Source organism: Hakea prostrata, chromosome 8 (genome assembly GCF_041222555.1).
Source record: "Hakea prostrata isolate BN-2017 chromosome 8, UWA_Hpros_2, whole genome shotgun sequence".
In the NCBI taxonomy this organism is placed as follows: domain Eukaryota; kingdom Viridiplantae; phylum Streptophyta; class Magnoliopsida; order Proteales; family Proteaceae; genus Hakea; species Hakea prostrata.
The window spans coordinates 18,127,815-18,151,195 of record NC_142607.1 but is presented as its reverse complement, the minus strand read 5'-3'; the positions used below and the strand labels follow the sequence as shown (position 1 = coordinate 18,151,195).

General features: G+C 39.0%; 2 protein-coding genes across 3 annotated transcripts; both read left to right on the top strand.

Annotated features, from left to right (window-relative positions):
- The first annotated feature begins 402 nt into the window (after positions 1–402).
- On the top strand, positions 403–23,118 carry LOC149007352 (aldehyde dehydrogenase family 2 member C4-like). 2 transcript variants are annotated; one of them, XM_089166482.1, is made up of 9 exons: positions 403–594; positions 4,556–4,698; positions 5,726–6,109; positions 6,492–6,581; positions 6,703–6,876; positions 6,967–7,104; positions 7,336–7,473; positions 7,572–7,633; positions 22,788–23,118. In XM_089166482.1, exons 1-9 carry the CDS (start codon positions 489–491, stop codon positions 23,059–23,061), a joined length of 1,509 nt encoding a protein of 502 aa, XP_089022608.1. In that variant the 5' UTR covers positions 403–488; the 3' UTR covers positions 23,062–23,118. The 2 variants fall into 2 exon arrangements, with proteins under 2 accessions (XP_089022608.1, XP_089022607.1); XM_089166481.1 differs by lacking the exon at positions 22,788–23,118 and adding an exon at positions 7,786–8,335.
- On the top strand, positions 8,639–15,147 carry LOC149007353 (aldehyde dehydrogenase family 2 member C4-like). The gene is made up of 6 exons (XM_089165332.1): positions 8,639–8,760; positions 13,558–13,975; positions 14,358–14,447; positions 14,569–14,742; positions 14,833–14,970; positions 15,106–15,147. The coding sequence occupies exons 1-6, from the start codon at positions 8,639–8,641 to the stop codon at positions 15,145–15,147; spliced, it is 984 nt and encodes a 327-aa protein (XP_089021458.1).
- Positions 23,119–23,381: the final 263 nt, after the last annotated feature.

Genomic DNA, 23,381 nt, shown 5'->3' with positions numbered 1-23,381 from the left:
TTGGGTCCTGCGCATGTTAGATCGGAATTTCAGTCTAAATTTCAATCTCGACTTACCCATTATGCCCATGACCCAAGCAAAATGATGGAGTTAGAAATGTGTGCTCCTAAGAATGAAGCCTCCTAGTCATTCGTGGTTGACTGGTACGAACCATAGTCGACGTCCCAATCCCTTAAAGATAGAAATAGATAGATGCCCGGGTGGTGTTCAGATCCTCACTAGCCCTCCCATGTTATTTAGTTTTTTTTACTTTTTTTTATTTATATATTTATATACATGGAGATTTGTTCTTGTGCCGTACAGCATGTAACCGAACACACCGGTGACCTTCGTATGGTTTTTTTGTTTGTTTATATTGAAACCGTCATTTTCTGATTATTTATAAGCAAGGCGGAGCAGCGTTCCAATCACCATTTCCCAGTAGCGAACACCTCCTCCTCTTCCTGATTTTCTGTCTTTTGAACAGAAATTTCCACGGAAACAGATCGATGGCAGCGGTAGATAGCAACGGCAACTCAGGAAATCATTTCGAGATCTCGAAAATCAAGTTCACCAAGCTCTTCATCAATGGAGAATTCGTCGATGCCGTTTCAGGTTCTTCATCTTCTTCTCCCTCTCTATCGTTCAGTTTTGCAGGTTTTTTTAATGCTTTTCTCAGTTTCGTTTGATGTTTGTTGATTTTTCTACCGCTTTTTCTCGGTTTCTAGTCCTTTCCGATTCGTTTTCTCTGTTTATGCGTTCATTTCAGTTTTGCCGGTGTTTTTCAAATCAAATTGTAATGTTTCTGATAAATTTGTCAAAAATCACTCAAAATATATAGGATCTCGGTGGAAATCAAATCTATAACTATTTGTTCTTCGGATTCCCATCGATAAACCCAAAGCATGGCTCCAGCTGAAGAGCTCACCACTTGTTTTTTTTAGCTCCGTTTTAAAGGTTTTCCCATCTTCCTGTCCAAAGCTTTTTAAATTAATTGTTTTGCAGCAGCTACAGTAAAAGTGACTGCTCTCTTTCTGTGTGTCGCTGTGAGAGATGTAAATTCTATTTTTATTCACTTAAAAACAAGAAAGAAAGAGAGAGAGAGTAAATTATATGGGGGTTTTGAGCACGAGGTTCTCGCATTTAAGGGTCAAATGCATGGGTCTCACTTGCTGATTTGCAATAAATGCACAAGGTCTTTATCGAACTTTCAGATCTTGATTGAGATTTCGATCTCAACTATTTTAGTAAATTACTATGCTTAATTGTATAGCATTGAAGTCAGCCCCAAATGTATATGGTCTAGGGCACCGTGCCATGTTGATGTTTCCACTTCTTCCATCTTCATAGGTAAAGAGTAGTACTATTTTGACGTCCCTTCGTCATTCGATACAGATCATTACGAAAGAGATTCATTTTACGTGCATTCAAAAGTAGGATCCTTCTTGAATGTGTCGTGAAGAAATGTGAAAATAATATTATCTTCAATTTTCGAAATTAAAGGATCAAAATGATAAGATTCAACCATGAGTAAATATTCCAACTAAATAACATTTATTAGATTTTATCCTAACTTTTAAGTTGAAATATTATATGTATTTAAATCTTATAATTCATTTCCAGGAAAAAAAATAAAAAATCCCTCAGTTTAGGGAAGGTGATTAAAAAAAGGATAAATATCACTTACCTCCCCTCTTAGTTGGACAAATAACACTTACACCCCCTCTTAATTGGATAATATCATTTACCTCCGCTCTTTACCTAGCAAATATATCAAACACCTCTCCTCTATTAACTTTCTTAGTTAAATTTAACTTTTACCGTTAAATATTTTTCTAAAACTCCAAACTACCCTTAACTAAAAATATTTTTTTATTTTAAACTCTAAATTATCGTAATCACCCTAAAAATTAAATTACTTAATTACCCTCAATTAAAATAATTATTAAAAACCAAAACATCATGGTTAAAACTTAAATTATCTTTAATTATTAAAGCCCAACATATCTTCTTCTTTTTTATATTTTATTTTGTCAAACAATTAAAAAAACACGTACTACTATCAAGTAAAATTAAAAATGCAATTAAAAAAAGAAGAGGTTATGTTGATAAAATTAATCACGTACTACTATTTTGATTTTTTTTTAATTGTTTGATAATTAAAAAAAAAGGGTATGTTGGGGCTTTTAATAATTAAAGATAATTTGGATTTTACCTATGGTGTTTTGATTTTTAATAATTATTTTGATTGAGAATAATTTAGTATTTTAACTACTAGGGTAATTACGGTAATTTATGGATTAAAATAAAAAAATATTTTTAGCCAAGGATAGTTTGAGGCTTTAGAAAAATATTTAAAGGTAAAAGTTAAGTTTAACCGATAAAGTTAACAGATGAGAGGTGTTTGATATATTTGTTAGGTAAGAGGGGAGGTAAGTGATATTATCCAATTAAGAGATGGTGTAAGTGCTATTTGTCCAGCTAAGAGGGGAGGTAAATGATATTTACCCTTAAAAAAATAATAATATGCACATCTTATGCAAATTAAGGATTCCATGAATGATGTTTATTGCCAGGTTTTGTTGAAATACTCTTTAGACGGTAATTAGAGAGAGACACTACATTTAGTATGCGTTTGGTAACGTTTAAGTTCTGAGAAACTAGTTCTTATACAAAACCGTTTTTTAATGTTTCTGTGCTAAAAGACCATTCTTTGCTTGAAATTGGGCATTTGATAAATCCATTCTGAAAATATTTTTAAAACACTAATAGAATATGTTAGTGTGTTTTTTTTTTTTTTGGGTTGAATAAATAAGTTAGTGTTTGATAAACTTGTTCTAAGGTTTCAATTTGAATCAATTTTATCACTTCCGTTTATGTTCTTTGGTAAAAACATATTTTTTATGTTCTGCAAAAAGTGTTCTCAAACGCCTCTAACCCGTTCTTCCGTTCTTCCGTTCCCAAAGAATAGAAGAACGCCAGAAACGTTTTTTAAGAACGTTATCAAACGTGCCCTTTAGTTCACACGCCGCTTGGCCAGTCTCAAATTGCGAAAAGTGACACATTTCTGTTTTATTCTTGTTTACCTTTTCTCTAATTTCTTTTTTAATTTTTTAATGTGTTGCTGTTCCTGTCTTATTAGTTTGGATCCAAATGTTTGCCCAAAAAAAAAAAAAAAAAAAGTTTGGATCCAAAATATATTTTAATTTAAAATGATTAAAATAGAATTTGATAATAGTATATAAGCTAGGGCCCACCTTGCCGTGTTGCTTAGCGTTTTGGATTACTTGATAAATGATTCTCTTTCGTTTATTTGAAGTTATTTAATGGTTTTTTTTTACTTTATTTATTCTCATCTCTTGCTGCCCATGTCAGTCTTCTCCTATTCCCATGCATTAACTGGTCAAGTGAGTAAGAATGCACCCCGACAGCCGGCCGGGGCTAACCCTCCGGCCAGGCGGAAGGCGCGGGCGGGCCCCCGCAGGCACCGCGGACGCCTGAACAACGAATGAGCCGGAGGAAGATGAGCTAACTCCTTATCCTCCACGGGGGCGGGTCAAGTGAGTGAATTCAAAAAACAAAAAAAATTGGCTGAGTCATGGACTCATGGTGGAGCTGGTCTTCCTATGATAATCGGTAAATTTAATTATTGAGTTAGAATGAACACATGAATCACGAATAAAGTGTTGTATTATGTCTACAGGTAAAAAAATAAAAATTTATTAGAGATTTCCAATCAATTTTCAAATGACATTACAAAAAGCATTACCCAAAACCTTAATACGAAAATCTCAAATTTAGCAGTGACCAAGCTGTTTTTTTTATGATTAGTCTGGCTTATTAAATCACTTGGGTCATCCACTAGAAAAAGTCTTTATGTGTCTAAGTATGAAATTAGAGCACACATCACTCGAGTAAGATTATATAGAAAAATTACACATAGACTTTGTTTGTGTAAAAACCTTCAACACCGAATTTGCCCTTGATTAAGGGTCTATGTTTTTTTTTTTTTTTTTTTTTTTTTTTTGGGTATCTAAGGTTCATCCGGGCCAGCTTGCGCGCACCTTGATTACATCCTCAGGGGGATGCTTGTTGTTTGCAAGGGCCCAACCCATGACCTCTCCACTGAGAAGTATGGATTTTACCATTCTACTAACCTTGCATTGACAGTTAAGGGTCTATGTAAATTCCACAATAATGACATTAGGCCATGAAAAATTTGATAATGTATTTATGTACATGAAGTTAAGATGTCCTCTTCAATATTGATTATATTCCATTATCAACCGACACTAGCCTGTCAGACAAGTTAATATTCAACCAGACCAGACTGGTCAAACAAGTTAAACCAACTTTAAGAACACTTGACTCGTGAATCATGAACCATGAACCATGAACCATGAACCATGGAATACGTTGGAGACACCCAAAACTAGAGGCTGAAAATTAGAATGGAATTTAGGATTGAGATGGTTTTAACATCATTGATTAGGGTTGGGAATCTTTTGGTTAGACGTGTTAAACTATGGTTTGCATCCCCTCTAATCATGGGTTATTCTTTTTTAATTGGAATTAGGAAATACTTTTGAAACGGTCGATCCACGAAGTGGGGAAGTAATAACGAGGGTAGCTGAAGGAGACAAAGAAGACGTTGACTTGGCTGTTAAGGCTGCTCGAGAAGCTTTTGACCATGGAAAATGGCCTCGCATGTCTGGCGTTGTAAGTTTCTCTCTCCCTTCCTTCCTTCCAATTTTCTTTTCTTCTTTCATAATTTTGATGTATCGAGATTCAAAATAGGCTTGTGTTGGGCCTGGCCCACGGTTACTGGGCCAAGCTTGCACCCAAACCCATGCCAGTTAATCTTCTATTCTTCTTTAAATTTATAATTTTTTTTTTAACATTTAATTTGATGTGTAAGAGGGAAGAAACCCTAACCCCATATTTTATTGAAACCCAAAATAATATTGGGTGGGCCTGGCCCACAGAGACTGGGCCAAACTTGCACCCTTACAAATGCTGGCCCAGTCCATGAGTTGAAATCCAAACCCATGCCTTATTAGAGTCCAAATAGGCTTGGGTGGTGGGCCTGGCCCACGATGACTGGGCCAAACTTGCACCATTGCGAATGTTGGGCCCGTTTATTAGCTTCAAACCCATACCTCATTAGGGCCCAACTAGGCTTGGGTGGGCTGGGCTCAGGTCACTGGACCAAACTTGCACTCTCTTTTTTCTTTTATCCATTGTTTACCATGTAAGTATGTAATTTCTTTTGGCCTCGATTGAGCCTTTTGGTCTGTTAAGGCCTTTGTCTTTGAGTCCAGATCCTCCACCCGTCAGGGTAGAGGGTCTACGTTCTCCTCACACCTTTTCATCACACAGTTAGGGTCCACCGGGAATTCCATTTGTGATTAAAGATGTCAATAATCAGAGGTGGGTTGCACCCCTAATGTGTGGTGGAGAAATTGTGAGAGGAGGAAGCATAGACCTCTACACTAACAAGTAGTATTAGCACTTAGAGGTAGGTCACACTCCTAATGTGTAGTGGAAAAATTGTGAGAAAATGGAGCATAGACCTGTACACTGACAAGTAGAATTCCAGACTCTCTTTTATCAATGGATGGCACAAGGCACATAGAGGGACAAGATGATAAGAATTGTGCCACTTAGGCTTTTCTCTGTTATCACTTGATGTACATTCTTCAATTGTGATAGTATATCTAACTCTTGTGTCTTGGTGAATTTGCAGGAGAGGGGAAAGCTAATGATGAAATTTGCTGACTTAATAGATCAAAATGTAGAAGAATTGGCAGCATTGGATGCTAGAGATGGTGGGAAATTGTTTGGTATTGGAAAAGTGTTGGACATCCCTACTGCTGCTGACACTTATCGTTATTTCGCTGGTGCTGCTGACAAGATCCATGGGGAGACATTGAAGATGTCAAGGGAGCTTCAAGGCTACACCTTGCGTGAGCCCATTGGTGTTGTTGGTCATATTATTCCTTGGAACTTCCCTTCTGTAATGTTTGCCATGAAGACTGCCCCTGCCTTGGCTGCTGGCTGTACCGTGATTGTTAAGCCTGCTGAGCAGACTCCACTCTCTGCTCTCTTCTTTGCACATCTTTCTAAGCTGGTAAACCACAAACTTTACTTTCCCATCTAATCTGTGAGACAATCTGAGACTAAAAGATTTGATTTAAAAGATTCAATCAGTCCCAGAGTTTTTTTGCATGTTAGTTTAGTACCTAACATTTGATATTTCAGTCAAGATGTCACAACATGGGTTTAAGTGACAGAATACCATCTAGAGTAAGTCGAACAACTTCAAGAAATGACCTAGATCATCAATCCAGCCTTGTATGCAACAGGCTAAAATGCTTGATTAACATGTTCCATCAGTTCAGTTTTTGGTGTATCAGTGAAGCAGTTATAAAAGGCACTGTGCTCACACAAATTTAATCTTATGCTACTGCGTTCACTAGATTTTCTTAATCACTTCTTCTTTCATGGATCAGGCTGGAATACCTGATGGAGTGGTAAATGTTGTTACTGGGTTTGGCCGTACAGCTGGTGCTGCCATTAGCTCTCACATGGATGTTGACAAAGTAACATCTCTTTTCACTTTATAAACTGTAGATATAGAAAAGCTAGTTCTTTTGGGTCCAAAAATAGGAGATACATTTGGTTGATATCCAAGTGTTTGTTCTGGTGATTGATTCTATTCAGGTCAGTTTTACGGGATCCACAGATGTTGGACGATTAGTTATGCAATCTGCAGCAAAAAGCAATTTGAAATCTATAACACTTGAATTGGGTGGGAAGTCCCCACTTATAATTTTCGATGATGCTGATGTAGAGACAGCTACTGATCTTGCTCTCATGGGTATCTTATTTAACAAGGTAAACTTTTCTTTGCTAAATTCTAGTTAATTCTCTCAGCTAGTAAACCTAGTTCAGTAATCTAATCTCAAAGATTGGATCAATGTTCAGGGAGAAATCTGCGTAGCAGGTTCTCGAGTCTTTGTCCAAGAAGGGATTTATGATGAATTTGTTAAAAAGGTAGCAGAGAAGGCAAAAACATGGGTGGTTGGTGACCCATTTGATCCTCGTACTCAACAAGGTCCCCAGGTAAGGTTTTACCAGTTCCTAATATTTTTCATTCCACAAATCAAAGAAAAAATGTTGATGACTATCTTTGGATCAGTTAAGATAATCCATTGGGTTCAGTTCCCCTGTTTAAGCAGCTTTTTCTTTAGTTTGCAGCATGATCTAATACATTACATGAGATCTACAGGGGAACCTTAAAGAAATAAGAGACCCCAAGTATCATATTCTGAACTCTCACCTTGTGTTCTTCAGGTTGATAAGAGGCAATTCGAGAGAGTCCTTTCATACATTGAACATGGCAAGAACGAGGGAGCCACCTTGTTAACAGGGGGAAAAGCATGCGGTGACAAGGGCTATTACATTGAACCAACCATTTTCACAGATGTGAAGGTAATAAGTTTATCATGTCTCTTTATTATCATGAATTAAGGAATCCAAAGCCTATGACTAAAACTGATTTTTTGGATCATGATTGCTGACAATTCCAGGACGATATGACAATAGCAAGGGACGAGATATTTGGACCTGTGATGTCTCTCATGAAGTTCAAGTAAGTTTCTCCTTTATTTGTTTCAAATCCAAAAATTAATCACTTCAAGTTCAAGGCTAAGAAGATATCATTTCTTCTTGAAGACACTCTTGACGACTAGATGTTTAATCTCTTGAACATGTCTGAGTTCTCTTCTATTGTACAAACTGTAGGACTGTTGAGGAGGCGATTCAGAGAGGCAACAGCACCAGGTATGGCCTAGCAGCTGGAATAGTGACCAAGGACTTGAATATTGCCAACACTGTGTCAAGATCAATTCGTGCTGGAGTGATTTGGATAAATTGTTATTTCGCTTTCGATAGAGACTGTCCTTATGGTGGATATAAGATGAGTGGATTTGGTAGAGACAATGGATTGCATTCCCTTGAGCAGTATCTGCAAACCAAGTCTGTTGTAACTCCCATTTTCAATTCTCCATGGCTCTAAATCAAGACGGATTGGCCCTAATCATGTCCCTATCCCTAATCAAATTTGAATATATATAATTGATATGCATAATATAACTTTTATGAATTTTGAGTATAACCTATTGATCAATTTGAACCATCTAACATATAATAATATTGGTCTATTACAAACACATATATAGTTAAGAGGTTAACAAATGCAATTTGATGTTAATGTCTAGAGTTTAATACTTTTAATTATTCTAATTTTAAAATATGTTTTTATTAATATATAAGATGTCACACCCCACTCAACGGTATCAGACCCGCCCCGACAAACCATGGGTGTAATTCATAGCCACAAGATCCCCAGTCACACTATTAGTAGTAAATAAGACACATAAACCCATAATCAAGAGCTAATAGAGAAATTCAATATTAATTAAAGAAACAAAGTTCCAAAATCTGTGAATGAATACTGAATGAATCAAATAAGAATGTATTAGCGGAAGCAAAATTATCAAAAATGTGTCTCATCAAGTTTTCTAATTGTCTTTCAACAGTTTAGGGTATTCTATCTCAAAACTCTCAATTAAAGGAGTCATTCGTAGCCCTATCCATGCGGCAAACAACCTGGACTCTTCCCATCAATGGGTGTCGTAAGAGCATTCCATGCACTGCAGGGAAGCTTCGTGTTCATGATGACTATGTCCCAATGGCATATACAATATCTCTTCAGAGGTATCCTCCCATGCATAGGGAATTTCTCATGTTTCTGTAAAGGCATCTAAAGAAAACACAGGAAATCCACAAAGATTCAATAAGACAATAGTTCTATAGATATACCACAATCACATAGTAAGCAAGAAATTGAAAATATGAAATGCTAAATTATGAATGCATAGAAGAATTTTGCTAGGTGAGTCTCTATTTAGGCTAATATGCTTTAAGATATACCACTAGATCTCCTCTGGGCAAGTCTTGTCACTCTAATCCTTCACAAATTGGTTACTTTTGTTGGGATCCCGAGTAAGGGGTACGGTCCTCGTCATCAACCATGGCTAGGATACAGGTCCACATTCTCTCACCCCCACAACCATTGGTCTGAGTAGTTGCACATGTCGGGATTCTAAACCCAATGCAAAGTCATATGGTCACACACTACATGTAGTCTAGATACCTTTCCTCATGATTAGTGCCATTTTAGTCTAGGTTCCTTTCACACATAGGAATGTAAATCCTCACGGACTAATTACCTCTGTTGAACTTCATTCCTTAACCCTATGGTCTTACATATATTGTTGGGACGGATGTCTCTCATGTCTCCTCACTACACCTAAGTCATCTTTTGGATGTCGATGAATCCAACCTTAACAAATGCAACCCTACTCTATGTATGATAAATAGTGGGCCATTGTGTCTCCACACATGTTGATTACCTATGTTAGATGCCCACTAGACTACGTCACTGCTATCACGGATTCTCGAAAGGGTTGTAGTGTGTAAGGGTAACCTAACCATGCATCTAGACCTCTTAATCATGAAGGACAACAACTATGATAATGTTGGTGGCATTAGAGAATAGTGTCTCATACCACAACCCATGATATTCCAAGTTGGGAGCATGCCCCCCCCCCCCCCCGAATTTTTTAAAAATCTATACTAATTCGCTTATTTTTCTAATTTTTATATTAATTTCCAAAATTTTTTCAGTTTTTTCTCTTCCTACATATGAAATGTCACTCCCCCACAATATTGAGATTAAAGGTAAAATAATGGGTATAAATGTCATTTCTAATTAAAAACTAACTCTTCAATCCCTATTTATTCTCCTTTCTCTTCTCTCCCATCTTTTCTTCCTATTTATTCTCTTCTCTTTCTATAAACGTGGGTTAAAGAAAATTTTTGGAAAAAAAATCTTATTAGGTATTCAAAATGTCATTCCTAATTGGAAACTAACTCCTCAATCCCTATTTTCTCATATCTCTTCTTCCTAATTATTATCTTCCCTTTCTACAAGAGTGGATTAAGAAAATTTGGAAAAAAAATCTACTCCACAATTAGGTACTCTTTCTCAATTTATTTATTGTTTCTCTTTCTTTTTTTTGTGATTCTTTTTATTTGATTTTATATTCTATGTTTCTTTATTTCTTCTACAATTTTTGTTATTTGATTTTGTATTGAGAATAAAATGTCTATAATAAGGTAATTAATTATCATTGGTTTGTATCTCTTACCTAAAAAAAAATTGGTTTACATCTCCTACCAAAGAAAATTTTGGCTTGCATCTAACTTTTTAAGGTTGAAGTCATGTGTATATATATATTTTTGTATTATTGCTTTAATTTATCAATATTTTGTCAAAAAAAAAATCATTATCAATAATTTACCTTTTATTCAAATATGTGTGTGCCTCACAAAATATATGTGGGTCTATTCCTTAATATAATAAAATAATTTAGAAGTGGGACCCCAATAGGTCTTACAAGGCCCACACAATATTTATGGCAAAAAACATTAGTGCTTCCCCAACGGGAAGGTTGTCTGGCTTTTATTCTTCGGCCCCCTCAATATTGAATCCTGGGTCCGCCCTTGGCTGGGAGTATCAAGCCAAGTAATTTTCAATTTATAGTCACATTATTCAACAGCATTTTACAAAAGAAGTAGAAAGCAATAATCATTAATCACAACTCATAATCATCGAGTAACAAAGCAAAACAATGGCTACCACAAAATATAAAGGCACTAATAGGCTTCGAATAAATATCGAATCATCATAATAAGCAATCAGTTAAATATGCAATTGTGTCCTATCAGAAGATCCCATAAAACCCCTAGTTTAAGAAAGTTCTTTTAGAGTCTGGAACTCAAATTGAGCAAAGACAACTTCAGCACAGCCTCTGGAAACCAGCTGGTTGGCTAAGGCAGTTGGTTAAGTTGATAGACCGCTTTATTCTAGAGTAGAATTCCAAGTTCAAAATTCACACTTTTAATCACTCATCCTTGATCTGATTTTGGGTTAATTCCAATCTCAACCACGTCCTTAGAACTTTAGAGAAGCCACTTAAACTACAGATCTCAAAAGGGAATAATTTAGATCTACATCATTTTCTTCAATAAGATCTGCCATTAAATCGGATATAAAAATCCACTCTTCTGGCATGATCTACTCGAGATCAGTGATGGGGAAAAATTATATTACTCTCAACCATCACAACAGAATTAGAGTGGTTACACTTACCTTCACTTAGGATCTAAAAGTCAAAGGAAACTCAAAAGATTCTCTCCAAAAGAGGCTACCAATCACATGTTATCTGACTCTTCTCAGTCCACAACAACCTTCAGAAATAAAATAATATGAAATTAGGACGTGGAAGACTTTAAATAGGGTGCTGAGGTCAACTTAGGGTTTTCAGTGGAATCTTCCAATCAGCCGCCTTAAGCAACTGCACCTAGTATTTTTCAGTACTTGGGTGTTTGCACTCCCAGTTGGTTCCTAAGTTTGCTACAACCTTAACCAACATGTGAATGGCTCTTACCTCGGTCATGGACATCTTCCAACACGACATTTCTTACACTGAATATCCACCTACCGAAGTCATCCAGGTTCCAACGGGATCTTCTTCCGGTTTCCAATAAGACTTGTTTTTTTTTTTTTTTTTTTTGATACATAAACGGGGTTAAAAAACCCAAATCAATTTAAAGAGAGCTGGTCAAACGATCCACCTGAAGGAACTCCTCTATACCTTGAGGGGGTTCTTGAAAGAAACGCGTAGGAGACTCCAATGTTGTTGTTCTTTTCGCCATCCAATCGGCAACCATATTTGCTTCTCTATTAGTATGAGTAATGATGATATTTCCATGCAAATCTACCAACTCTCGAATTGCCACAATAATCCTTGTCATCCTTCCTTGATTTTGAGCACTTAGTTTCAAACAATCGATTGCTTGTGAAGAGTCAGACTCCACGTAAACATGTAGCATATTTCTTTCTACTGCATAGCATATGCCTACACAAATAGCATGGAGCTCAGTTTCAAGAACACTTGTCTTGGGGGTTCTATGCACAAAACCTCCCAAGTACACCCCTTCTGAGCTGCAAAAAACTCCTCCAATTTGATTGAAATCTTCTTTACCAACTGCAACATCTACATTGCATTTTAGCCATCCTTCCGTTGGTCTTTTCCACTTTGCCTTTCTTCTAACACTTCGTGATAATGATTGTGGATTATTTTCCTGGGTCCAAGCTGCCTCCACATGTGAGTAGTATTCTTTTATCATTTCAACCCCTCCCCCTGGTCGAGTGAAGTCTTCTTCATGAGTATCACGATTTCTCCAACCCCACAGTAGATATAGTGTGATGGCGAAATTGGCTGACCATCCTTTCTGTTGTTGTGATAGATTTCCACAAATGTTTAGGTAAAGCCAATCACGACGATCACAATTGAAGATCTGTCCTTGTTGATTCATTGGGATTAATCGTTTCCATATTCCACTCGCATATTGGCAATCTCTAAATACACGTAGACTAGTTTCAGCTTCATGAAGACAGAAGTTACAGAATGAGTGGTTCATGAGTCCCATTTTCCACTTCCTATCATTAGTTAGCAGCCTGTTCAAACTTAGAACCCACATGAAACAAGAGATTCTTTGCGGCACCTTTAACTTCCAAATGGCCTCCCAAGTACTGTTATCAAAAGAAATGTTCACACCAAGACTATTGGAATCTTCTAACACTTCATATGCAGATTTTATTGTAAAACATCCATTCTGTGATGGATTCCATAGCTATACATCCTTTCCTCCGCCTGTACTTGGCGGTGGGCATGCTTCAATTTTAATGCAACAGTCAGAAGGTAATATATTTTCGAATTTTTCCTTTCTCCAACCTCCATTTCCATCCACATATGATGATATTTTTTCCTTATTCATTCCGCTGGGTATATCATATCATGTTGGGTCTGTCTATTAGTTTGAAACCCATACCTCGTTAGGGCCCAACTAGGCTTGGGTGGGCTGGGCTCAGGTCAATGGTCTAAACTTGCACTCTCTTTTTTCTTTTATCCATCGTTTACCATGCAAGTATGTAATTTCCTTTAGCCTCGATTGAGCCTTTTGGTCTGTTAAGACCTTTGTCTATGAGGCCGGATCCTCCACCCGTCAGGGTAGGTCTACGCTCGCCTCACACCTTTCCATCACACAGCTAGGGCCCACCGGGAATCCTATCTGTGATTAAAGATGTCAATACTCAGAGGAGAGCTGCACCCCTAATGTGTGATGGAGAAATTGTGAGAGGAGGAAGCATAGACCTCTACACTGACAAGTAGTATTAGCACTCAAGGGTAGGTCCCACTCCTAATGTGTAGTGAAAAAATTGTGAGAAAAGGGAGCATAGACCTGTACACTGACAAGTAGAATTCCAGACTCTCTCTTTTATCCACGGATGGCACAAGGCACATAGAGGGACAATATGATAAGAATTGTGCCACTTTGGCCTTTCTCTGTTATCATTTGATGTCCATTTTTCAATTGTGATAGTATATCTAACTCTTGTGTTTTGGTGAATTTGCAGGAGAGGGGAAAGCTAATGATGAAATTTGCTGACTTAATAGATCAAAATGTAGAAGAATTGGCAGCATTGGATGCTATAGATGGTGGGAAATTGTTTGGTATTGGAAAAGTGTTGGACATCCCTACTGCTGCTGACACTTATCGTTATTTCGCTGGTGCTGCTGACAAGATCCATGGGGAGACATTGAAGATGTCAAGGGAGCTTCAAGGCTACACCTTGCGTGAGCCCATTGGTGTTGTTGGTCATATTATTCCTTGGAACTTCCCTTCTGTAATGTTTGCTATGAAGACTGCCCCTGCCTTGGCTGCTGGCTGTACCGTGATTGTTAAGCCTGCTGAGCAGACTCCTCTCTCTGCTCTCTTCTTTGCACATCTTTCTAAGCTGGTAAACCACAAACTTCACTTCCCCCTCTAATCTGTGAGACAATCTGAGACTAAAAGATTTGATTTAAAATATTCAATAAGTCCCAGAGTTTTTTTGCATGTTAGTTTAGTACCTAACATTTGATATTACAGTCAAGATGTCACAACATGGGTTTAAGTGACAGAATACCATCTAGAGTAAGTCGAACACCTTCAAGAAATGACCTAGATCATTAAGCCAACCTTGCATGCAACACGTTAAAATGCTTGATTAACATGTTCCATCAGTTCAGTTTTTGGTGTATCAGTGAAGCAGCTATAAAAGGCAGTGTGCTCACACAAATTTAATCTTATGCTACTGCGTTCACTAGATTTTCTTAATCACTTCTTCTTTCATGGATCAGGCTGGAATACCTGATGGAGTGGTAAATGTTGTTACTGGGTTTGGCCGTACAGCTGGTGCTGCCATTAGCTCTCACATGGATGTTGACAAAGTAACATCTCTTTTCACTTTATAAACTGTAGATATAGAAAAGCTAGTTCTTTTTGGTCCAAAAATAGGAGATACATTTGGTTGATATCCAAGTGTTTGTTCTGGTGATTGATTCTATTCAGGTCAGTTTTACCGGATCCACAGATGTTGGACGATTAGTTATGCAATCTGCAGCAAAAAGCAATTTGAAATCTATAACACTTGAATTGGGTGGGAAGTCCCCACTTATAATTTTCGATGATGCTGATGTAGAGACAGCTACTGATCTTGCTCTCATGGGTATCTTATTTAACAAGGTAAACTTTTCTTTGCTAAATTCTAGTTAATTCTCTCAGCTAGTAAACCTAGTTCAGTAATCTAATCTCAAAGATTGGATCAATGTTCAGGGAGAAATCTGCGTAGCAGGTTCTCGAGTCTTTGTCCAAGAAGGGATTTATGATGAATTTGTTAAAAAGGTAGCAGAGAAGGCAAAAACATGGGTGGTTGGTGACCCATTTGATCCTCGTACTCAACAAGGTCCCCAGGTAAGGTTTTACCAGTTCCTAATATTTTTCATTCCACAAATCAAAGAAAAAATGTTGATGACTATCTTTGGATCAGTTAAGATAATCCATTGGGTTCAGTTCCCCTGTTTAAGCAGCTTTTTCTTTAGTTTGCAGCATGATCTAATACATTACATGAGATCTACAGGGGAACCTTAAAGAAATAAGAGACCCCAAGTATCATATTCTGAACTCCCACCTTGGGTTCTTCAGGTGGATAAGAGGCGATGGGGGGGGGGCCTTCTAAAAATGAACAAGGGGAGAAGGGGGGGGGCCCCTTTTTTAAAGGGGGAAAAGGGGGGGGGGGGGGGGGGATAAAATAAAAAAAACAATTTTTTAATGGGGGGGGGGAAAAAAATTTAATAATTTTTTTTTTAATAAAAATAAAAGAGACAAAAAATTATAATAAAAAATTTTTTTTTTTTTTTTTTTTTTAAAAATTTTGTGTTGATTAAAAAAAAAAAAAAGTGTATAAAAAACATCAAAAGTAATTCAATTCAATTAATTGATGGGGAAAAAATTCCTTACCTGGATTTGCTTTCCCTTACTTGAAGTATTCACAGCGGAAGTCTAGATCCACGTCCTCGTTCCACCACCAAAGATTTACCGGCGAGATTCCTCAATCACAGGGAAAGGGAATAATATCCACAACCCAAATGCCGTGGATTAATAGAATGAAGATCAAATACTAGCAAAGAAGAAAATCTAAGCCTGCGATTCTAAGAGAGAGGGAGAGAGAGATGGAGCCGCCGTTTCTCAGAGATTCGCTCGTGCGAATGAATCACTCCGTTACCTTCTCACTAATGCGGTGGTTACTAAAATATATAACCTATTTTGTAACCGCCCTAATAGTGAGTTTCCAATATTGCCCTTGGGCATTTAATTTATTAATCAAATTAATAAATTCCAACAGCTCCCACTTGCACAAGGGCAAGTGTTAATCTTTCAATGTGTCCCAGACACACTTGTATATCCCAGATATACACATTCAATCTCTCTGCTATGTATCCCAGATACATAGACCTCTTGTGTCCCAGACACACATGCATATCCCAGATATACATATATATTGATCTCTTCACTATGTATCCCAGATACATAGACCACCCGTGTCCCTGCACACTAATATCCACAAGTCTATCCGGCAAAATGGGTTGTGCGACCGGTGATATACCTGCACGCGTGAGCCCCAAACTAGAAACCTTCCCGAAGGCCGGAATGGCACATCACTCATAGAAACAAATCAAATAAGCATTAGTATAACACAGTTGTCCTAGGTTTATTCAAACTCACCGGACTAAAGGTATCTCGATCCCTCCGAGAGATCACCTTCTTGTCCTTAAAATGTTCACTATCTGTAACACATACAGCTGGCGCCAAGCAAACACTTTTTAGGGTGCAGTTGAATCAAACCTTTCCTTTCGCCCCTGCACCATCACTACACTTAGGATTGACTCCTTTCCCGGTAGTGCCCCTTTAGGTCGAATCAATCATGACCATAGGTAACACCCCAAAGTAGCCACATCAACCCTTCGTTTCATGATGTCGTCGAAAGTCACTAAGAACACTAATGGACCATAAGGTCCAGGACTCACACAATGAGAGGAGCAGGGATCCCTCCTCTTATTTCCAATGATCGCTAAGCACACATAGTATGATATATGTGCTATGGTGGAGCATTCTATATACAATAGAACGTATGTCCATCTCAACACCATACAGGTCTTAGTCCAGCCGCAACCCCTTGCGCCTAACCCGAGTTACTTTATTGTCGCCACCCTAGCGCCACATAAAGTACTCGCACTGCTCCTATAGGCAACATGAATAGTGGGAACATTCATGTCGATTCTCTTCACAATAAAGAAACTCATCTTGATTCCAAATCAAGGCGACATCATGATTATGAATTGACCTACACAAAGTCATTCACAATCCGCCTCATCTCTCGCCGCCTCCAAGGCGCCAGAGGCGAATGCTCGTGTGAGTGAGCCATTCTCTTGCCTATTGACATATGTTGTTTTATGCTAGAAGAAACACAATCACACGTAAAGTGAATAAGAATAAATGCTGGAATGAACTCATATTACTCATTAATAAGAAAGTCTCAAGACAAAAATAAGTCACAATCTACGCAAGCCCAAGGATTTTACATGAGAAATAAAAACATCCTTGGCTATAGGTTTGGTAAGAGGGTCAGCTACCATCAAACTAGTAGATATGTGCTTAAGTACAACTTTCTTTCTTGATGTAATGTCTTTAACAAAGTGATATCTCAACTGTATATGTTTGGTCTTCCCATGATACTTGGGGTCCTTGACATAGCTAAGAGCCGCCGTACTATCACAAGAGACAAGGGCAGCCTCTTTGGATGTCATCACAATCCCAAGATGTCGAAGGAATCTCCTCAACCAAACAACCTCTTGAACCGCAGCGGAGCATGCCATATACTCGCTTCCATGGTTGAGAGGGATATACAAGCCGCTTCTTGCTACACCACGAAATGGCCCCGCCATTCAGCAAGAAAGCATATCCAGAGGTTGATTTGCGCTCATCGATGTCTCCAGCCCAGTCGGCATCACTATAGCCAACTAACCGCAAATCCGATCCTTGGTAACACAACATGTAGTTACTCGTTCCTCCGAGATATCTCAATATCCTCTTGATCGTTTCAAGGTCTCTATGCCCGGGTTTGATTGGTATCGACTAACCAAACCCACCGCATAACAAATATCCGGCCTAGTACACATCATAGCGTACATAAGGCTACCCACCGCACCGGAATATGGAACTCTTTCCATCTTGGTTTTCTCCTCTGGAGTCTTAGGACCCATATCAAGGCTCAAATGCAAACCCTTCTCCACTGGAGTATCAATTGGTTTGCAGTTGTGCATTTGGTATCTCGTCAAGACATTGTCAATATAGGTCTCTTGAGATAAACCCAATAATCTCTTTTGCCTATTTCTCGACAATCTTGACACCAAGCACATAGCTTGCTTCACCCATGTCCTTCATATCAAATACGGAGGACAACCATTTCGAATGGTTTCCAATAGCTCCTTGCTATTGCTAGCCATAAGTATGTCATCTACGTACAGTGTCAGAATGACATAATTATTATCAAATCTCTTGGTGTAAACACAGTGGTCTTCCTCAAGCATGGAAAAACCATTTTCCATCATAGCTTGGTGGAAGCGCACATTCCACTGTCTAGATGCTTGCTTTAAGCCATATATGGACTTCTTAAGCTTGCACACTTTGCGCTCAAGTCCATGTGCTTCAAAGCCTTGAGGTTGATCCATATAGATCTCTTCCTCAAGTTCTCCATTGAGAAAAGCAGTTTTTACATCCATCTGATAAAGCTCCAAGTCCAACTGAGCAACAATGGCTAGTATGAGGCGAATTGAGGCAAACCTAACCACAGGGGAAAAAGTTTCCTCATAATCAACGCCCTCTCGTTGGGTGTAGCCCTTAGCCACTAAATGAGCCTTGAATCTCTCAATAGATCCATCCGCCTTTCTTTTGATCTTGAGAACCCACTTGTTCCCACTGCCTTTCGGCCCGGCGGCAAGTCAACCAAGTCCCAGACATGATTAACTTTCATTGACTCCAACTCTTCCTTTATTGCTTTTAACCATTCCTTTGAGCTTGACCCCGCAAGAGCTTCCCGCACGCTCTTTGGTTCATGCTCATCGACCGAAATTATCTCACAGCTGATCTCTTCAGAGTTACCATGTAGGCTTCATCCTCTATGTCGAAACGTCGACGAGGAACTAGCCCGCGCCCACTACGGCGTAAGTGCATGTCGGATTGCTCACCGTCTAAGGTAGCTATCACATCTGCACTCCCACTCCCACTAGGATCTTCCGGATGAACCCTGTGTTCATTATCCAGAATCTGAATCCCCGAAGTGACAAGACCGCTATCTTGTATCTCAAAGAATTCCGATGATTCTTTGTTAACTCCCGAAAGAGATGGAAAATCATTCTCCAAGAATGTTGCATCCCTAGACTCAAGTTCCGTTCTCCTCTCACTCTCATCTAGTCCAATGAAGACATGGCCCTTTGAGGGTTCGGAATATCTCACAAAGATACACTTTCTTCCTCTCGGGTTCAAGCTTTCCATATTGGTGAGAAGTAGAGTGAACATATGCTGCACATCCCCATGCGCGCAAGTAACTCAAATCTGCTTCCTTCCGGTCCACAACTCATATGGTGTGGAAGGAACCGATTTGGTTGGAACTCGTTGAGGATATAGGCCGCAGCCAGCAAAGCATCTCCCCAATAAGAGATGGGTAGATTTGCCGCGCCATCATGGATCTCACCATGTCTAGCAAGGTTCTATTCCTCCTCTTAGCAACCCCATTTTGCTATGGAGTCCCTGGAATAGTAAGTTGTCTAGATATCCCCTTTTCATCACATAACCCTTTGAACATATCGGAGAGATACTCTCTACCTCTATCCGTTCTAAGAGTTTTAATCCTTTTATCTAACCGATTCTCAACCAAGCTCATGAATTTCTTAAAACATTCCGGAGCTTCGACTTATGAGAAATTAGATAAATGTGACCATACCTTTTATAGTCATCTATGAATGTGATGAAATATGACTGTCCTTTTCTAGTATGCACATTCATGGGTCCACACACATCGGAATGGATAAGTTCTAAAGGAAGAGAGGCTCTCAAAGCCTTTTTAAATGGTTTTCTAGTTGCTTTTCCCGCTAGACATGACTCACAAAGTTGGCAAATCAGATAGTGAACCTTGGCCTAAGAGACCTTCTCTTGCCAACCTGTTCATCCTATCTAAGCCAATATGTCCTAGTCTAGCATGCCACAAATTAGAATCAATACACATAGTATTTTGGCAAACAAAAACATTACTAGAATTAAATGAATAATCAATTGTATCCAATACAATGAAACCATTATCAAGAAAACCATAACCATAAACCGTATCACCGAGATACAAAACCAAAGAATTGTTTTCAAATACAATTCTAAAACCATGCCTTAAAAGATAAATAACGGAAACAAGATTTCGCCGAATGTCCGGAGCATACAAGCACATCATGGAGTAACAAATGCCTCGGCCACCTCGCAAAACTAATTTGCATGTGCCTATGCCATGAACCTCCACGCTTGAGCTGTTCCCCATCATTATCCTTTTGCTTCCTCTTGGAATACGACGGTATTCCACCGAAGCTCGAGCGTTCCCTTGTTATGTCTTCTCGTCGCACCCGAATCAACAATCCACAAAGGATTTAGTTCAGCAAGCATAGTAGAACTTGTTACATAACAAGATGAGGTATAACACACAAGACATACCTCTTGCTCGGTGCAATCACGAGCAAAATGACCAGGCTTTCGGCACTTGAAGCAAATCAAAGCTGATTTCTTCTTGCCAAGCACTAGTCCCCCTTGAACGCTTGGGCCCACTCTTGTTTTTGTTCCCACCCCGGTTACTTTGCTTGGACCGCTGAGGTTGAGCTTTCCCTCTCTTGCGCTTGAAGCTTGCACCCTTACTAGTGCTAGCTTCAGCAGCAAATACATCAGTTTGAGGGGTATCGGCCAACATCCGATCCTCATCAAGCTCAAGGTGCTTGGCAGCTTGATCGAAAGTCTTGACCTCATCAGCATGAGTCAAGAAGATCTTCATATGCTCCCAAGTCTTTGACAATGACCCGATGACCGCAGAGACTTGCTCCTCATCGTCTTCCGGCGCCCACATGCGCTCAACTCACTAATCATGTTTGACATGATGGTTATATGCCGCCTCATGGTGTGACCCCCGGCGCATCTTATAACCGTCAAAAGTGAGTCCGAGCTGGCGGCCTCTTGTGGTGGAAGTCCCTCCATACTGGAACTTCACAGCCTCCCACAAAGACTTTGCAGTCCTATGCTTCTCATAACGAAGCATCAGGTCATCCCTCATGGAGCTCGGGATTGTAATCCCGGCTACCCGGTCTTTCCTCTTCCAAGCATTGTATATATCAAGGTCCCCGCGATGTCGTGCAAGTGGTACCTTCCTCGTGTGGGTTCATGGTCTGGTTTATGGTCTCTAGCATATCCCCGCTCTTCCAGAGATATTGCACCTTTCGGTGCCAGAGGTCATAATTCCTCTCATTCAGCTTATCTCCTTTAGTGAGGTCAGCAACAATGCTCTTGGTAGCAGCCATTTTTCTAGAGATATTACATACAAGAATGAGTTCAATAAATCTAGCATAAAACACAACTCATGCAACAAAAATCACACTAGCATAGTCAACCTATGGGATAAGCACTTAAACCAAAAGAGATGCTAAAAAAACATTCAATCAAATTCTCATGCAAACCCACATAGACTTATACACTAACTTCATTCTGTGCAAGAAACATGATTGATAGACCCATAAATAAAAAAATAGTTTTATTAAAATAAAACATGCAATCATGTTAAAGCTATGAGGTGGTTCACACAGAACACTTCTACCTCATTAGCTCCCACTAGGCCCCAATAGGCCTTCAATGCCGAAACATCACACAGATTGTCGGGCCATTGGTGTCCAAGAAGTTAGAAACACATTCCCGAATCGGACGGACCAATATCCAAAAAAATCCATCTCCCAGACGGATCGGACGGCCTCGCCTGCCAGACGGAATTCCGTCCGCCTTTTATGCCCAGACGGATGACCGTCTGCCCAGACGGAAATTCCGTCTGGCATTCTGTGACCAGACGGATGACCGTCTCCCCGACGGAAATTCGGTCTGGGTCACTGTGACCACTCTGATAATAGACGGACGACCGTCTGGTCAGACGGTCGTCCGTCTGGTCCACAGTGACCAAAAAACGGCGATTTTTCAATTTTTCTTGAACGGAAAAAAACGGTAAAACATGTTTTTTTACTCAAAAATCATCCAAAAACACATGAAAAAAAATCCAACAATAAATTTTAAACAAAAATTTTCATCATGGATTATCAATTCATGCAAATCTCCATTAGGGAAATCCACAAGGATCTCCCACTCGGATCCGAATCAAAATTAAAGGTTTCCAAAAACCCTATCAATTCTCCCATGGGTTTCGTATTAAACCCTTGATCCTCCCATTGGATCCATACAATAAAATTAAACAATGGGGAGGAACAATAAACGTGGGAACCAATGGCTCTGATGCCAATGTAGGTAATACATCAAAAGTAATTCAATTCAATTAATTGATGGGGAAAAAATTACTTACCTGGATTTGCTTTCCCTTACTTGAAGTATTCACAGCGGAAGTCTAGATCCACGTCCTCGTTCCACCACCAAAGATTTACCGGCGAGATTCCTCAATCACAGGGAAAGGGAATAATATCCACAACCCAAATGCCGTGGATTAATGGAATGAAGATCAAATACTAGCAAAGAAGAAAATCTAAGCCTGCGATTCTAAGAGAGAGGGATAGAGAGATGGAGCCGCCGTTTCTCAGAGATTCGCTCGTGCGAATGAATCACTCCGTTACCTTCTCACTAATGCGGTGGTTACTAAAATATATAACCTATTTTGTAACCGCCCTAATAGTGAGTTTCCAATATTGCCCTTGGGCATTTAATTTATTAATCAAATTAATAAATTCCAACAGCAAGGGATGAGATATTGGGGGGGGGGTTGTCTCTCATAAGAAAAGAAAAAGTTTCTCTTTTTTTTTTTAAAAAAAAAAAAAAAAAAACCCCAAGGCTAAGCAGATATCATTTCTTCTTGAAGACACTCTTGATGACAGCAACTGAGTTAGATGTTTAATCTCTTGAACATGTCTGAGTTTCTTCTATTGTACAAACTGTAGAACTGTTGAGGAGGCGATTCAGAGAGGCAACAGCACTAGGTATGGCCTAGCAGCTGGAATAGTGACCAAGGACTTGAATGTTGCCGACACTGTGTCAAGATCAATTCGTGCTGGAGTGATTTGGATAAACTGTTATTTCTCTTTCGATAGAGACTGTCCTTATGGTGGGTATAAGATGAGTGGATTTGGTAGAGACAATGGATTGCATTCCCTTGAGCAGTATCTGCAAACCAAGTCTGTTGTAACTCCCATTTTCAATTCTCCATGGCTCTAAATCTGTTTGATCTTTAGAAAATGAATTAAGGGGTAACAGGCACCCCCTTATATAATAAAATTTTGATTCGTTTTCCTATGGTTTTTGCCTTTTCCTTCTTTCTTCCTTGTTTACGTACTAGATTTTGTGATGTATCTCAAAAGAATTTCGGATGTAAATTGCTGTTATTGGTAATGGAATGCTACCCCTTGGAGTTCCATTGAGGTTTACTTTCCCTACTTTGGCCATTTCATTTGTTGATAGTCTAGTTGCAAAAGTATGCATTGAGTTAAGATTTAATTATGAGACTAAAATGAAGGCTTCCAAGGAGATGGTTGTGC

Bases quoted from the DNA above. Each gene is read 5' to 3' on its own strand.
- LOC149007352 (XM_089166482.1), top strand. From the start codon at position 489: ATGGCAGCGGTAGATAGCAACGGCAACTCAGGAAATCATTTCGAGATC. The intron at 7,105-7,335 runs GTAAGGTTTTAC...TGTGTTCTTCAG, and splicing joins GTACTCAACAAGGTCCCCAG to GTTGATAAGAGGCAATTCGA. The intron at 7,474-7,571 runs GTAATAAGTTTA...TGACAATTCCAG, and splicing joins CCATTTTCACAGATGTGAAG to GACGATATGACAATAGCAAG.
- LOC149007353 (XM_089165332.1), top strand. From the start codon at position 8,639: ATGCGGCAAACAACCTGGACTCTTCCCATCAATGGGTGTCGTAAGAGC. The intron at 8,761-13,557 runs GTATCCTCCCAT...CAATTGTGATAG, and splicing joins TATACAATATCTCTTCAGAG to TATATCTAACTCTTGTGTTT. The intron at 14,743-14,832 runs GTAAACTTTTCT...ATCAATGTTCAG, and splicing joins TGGGTATCTTATTTAACAAG to GGAGAAATCTGCGTAGCAGG.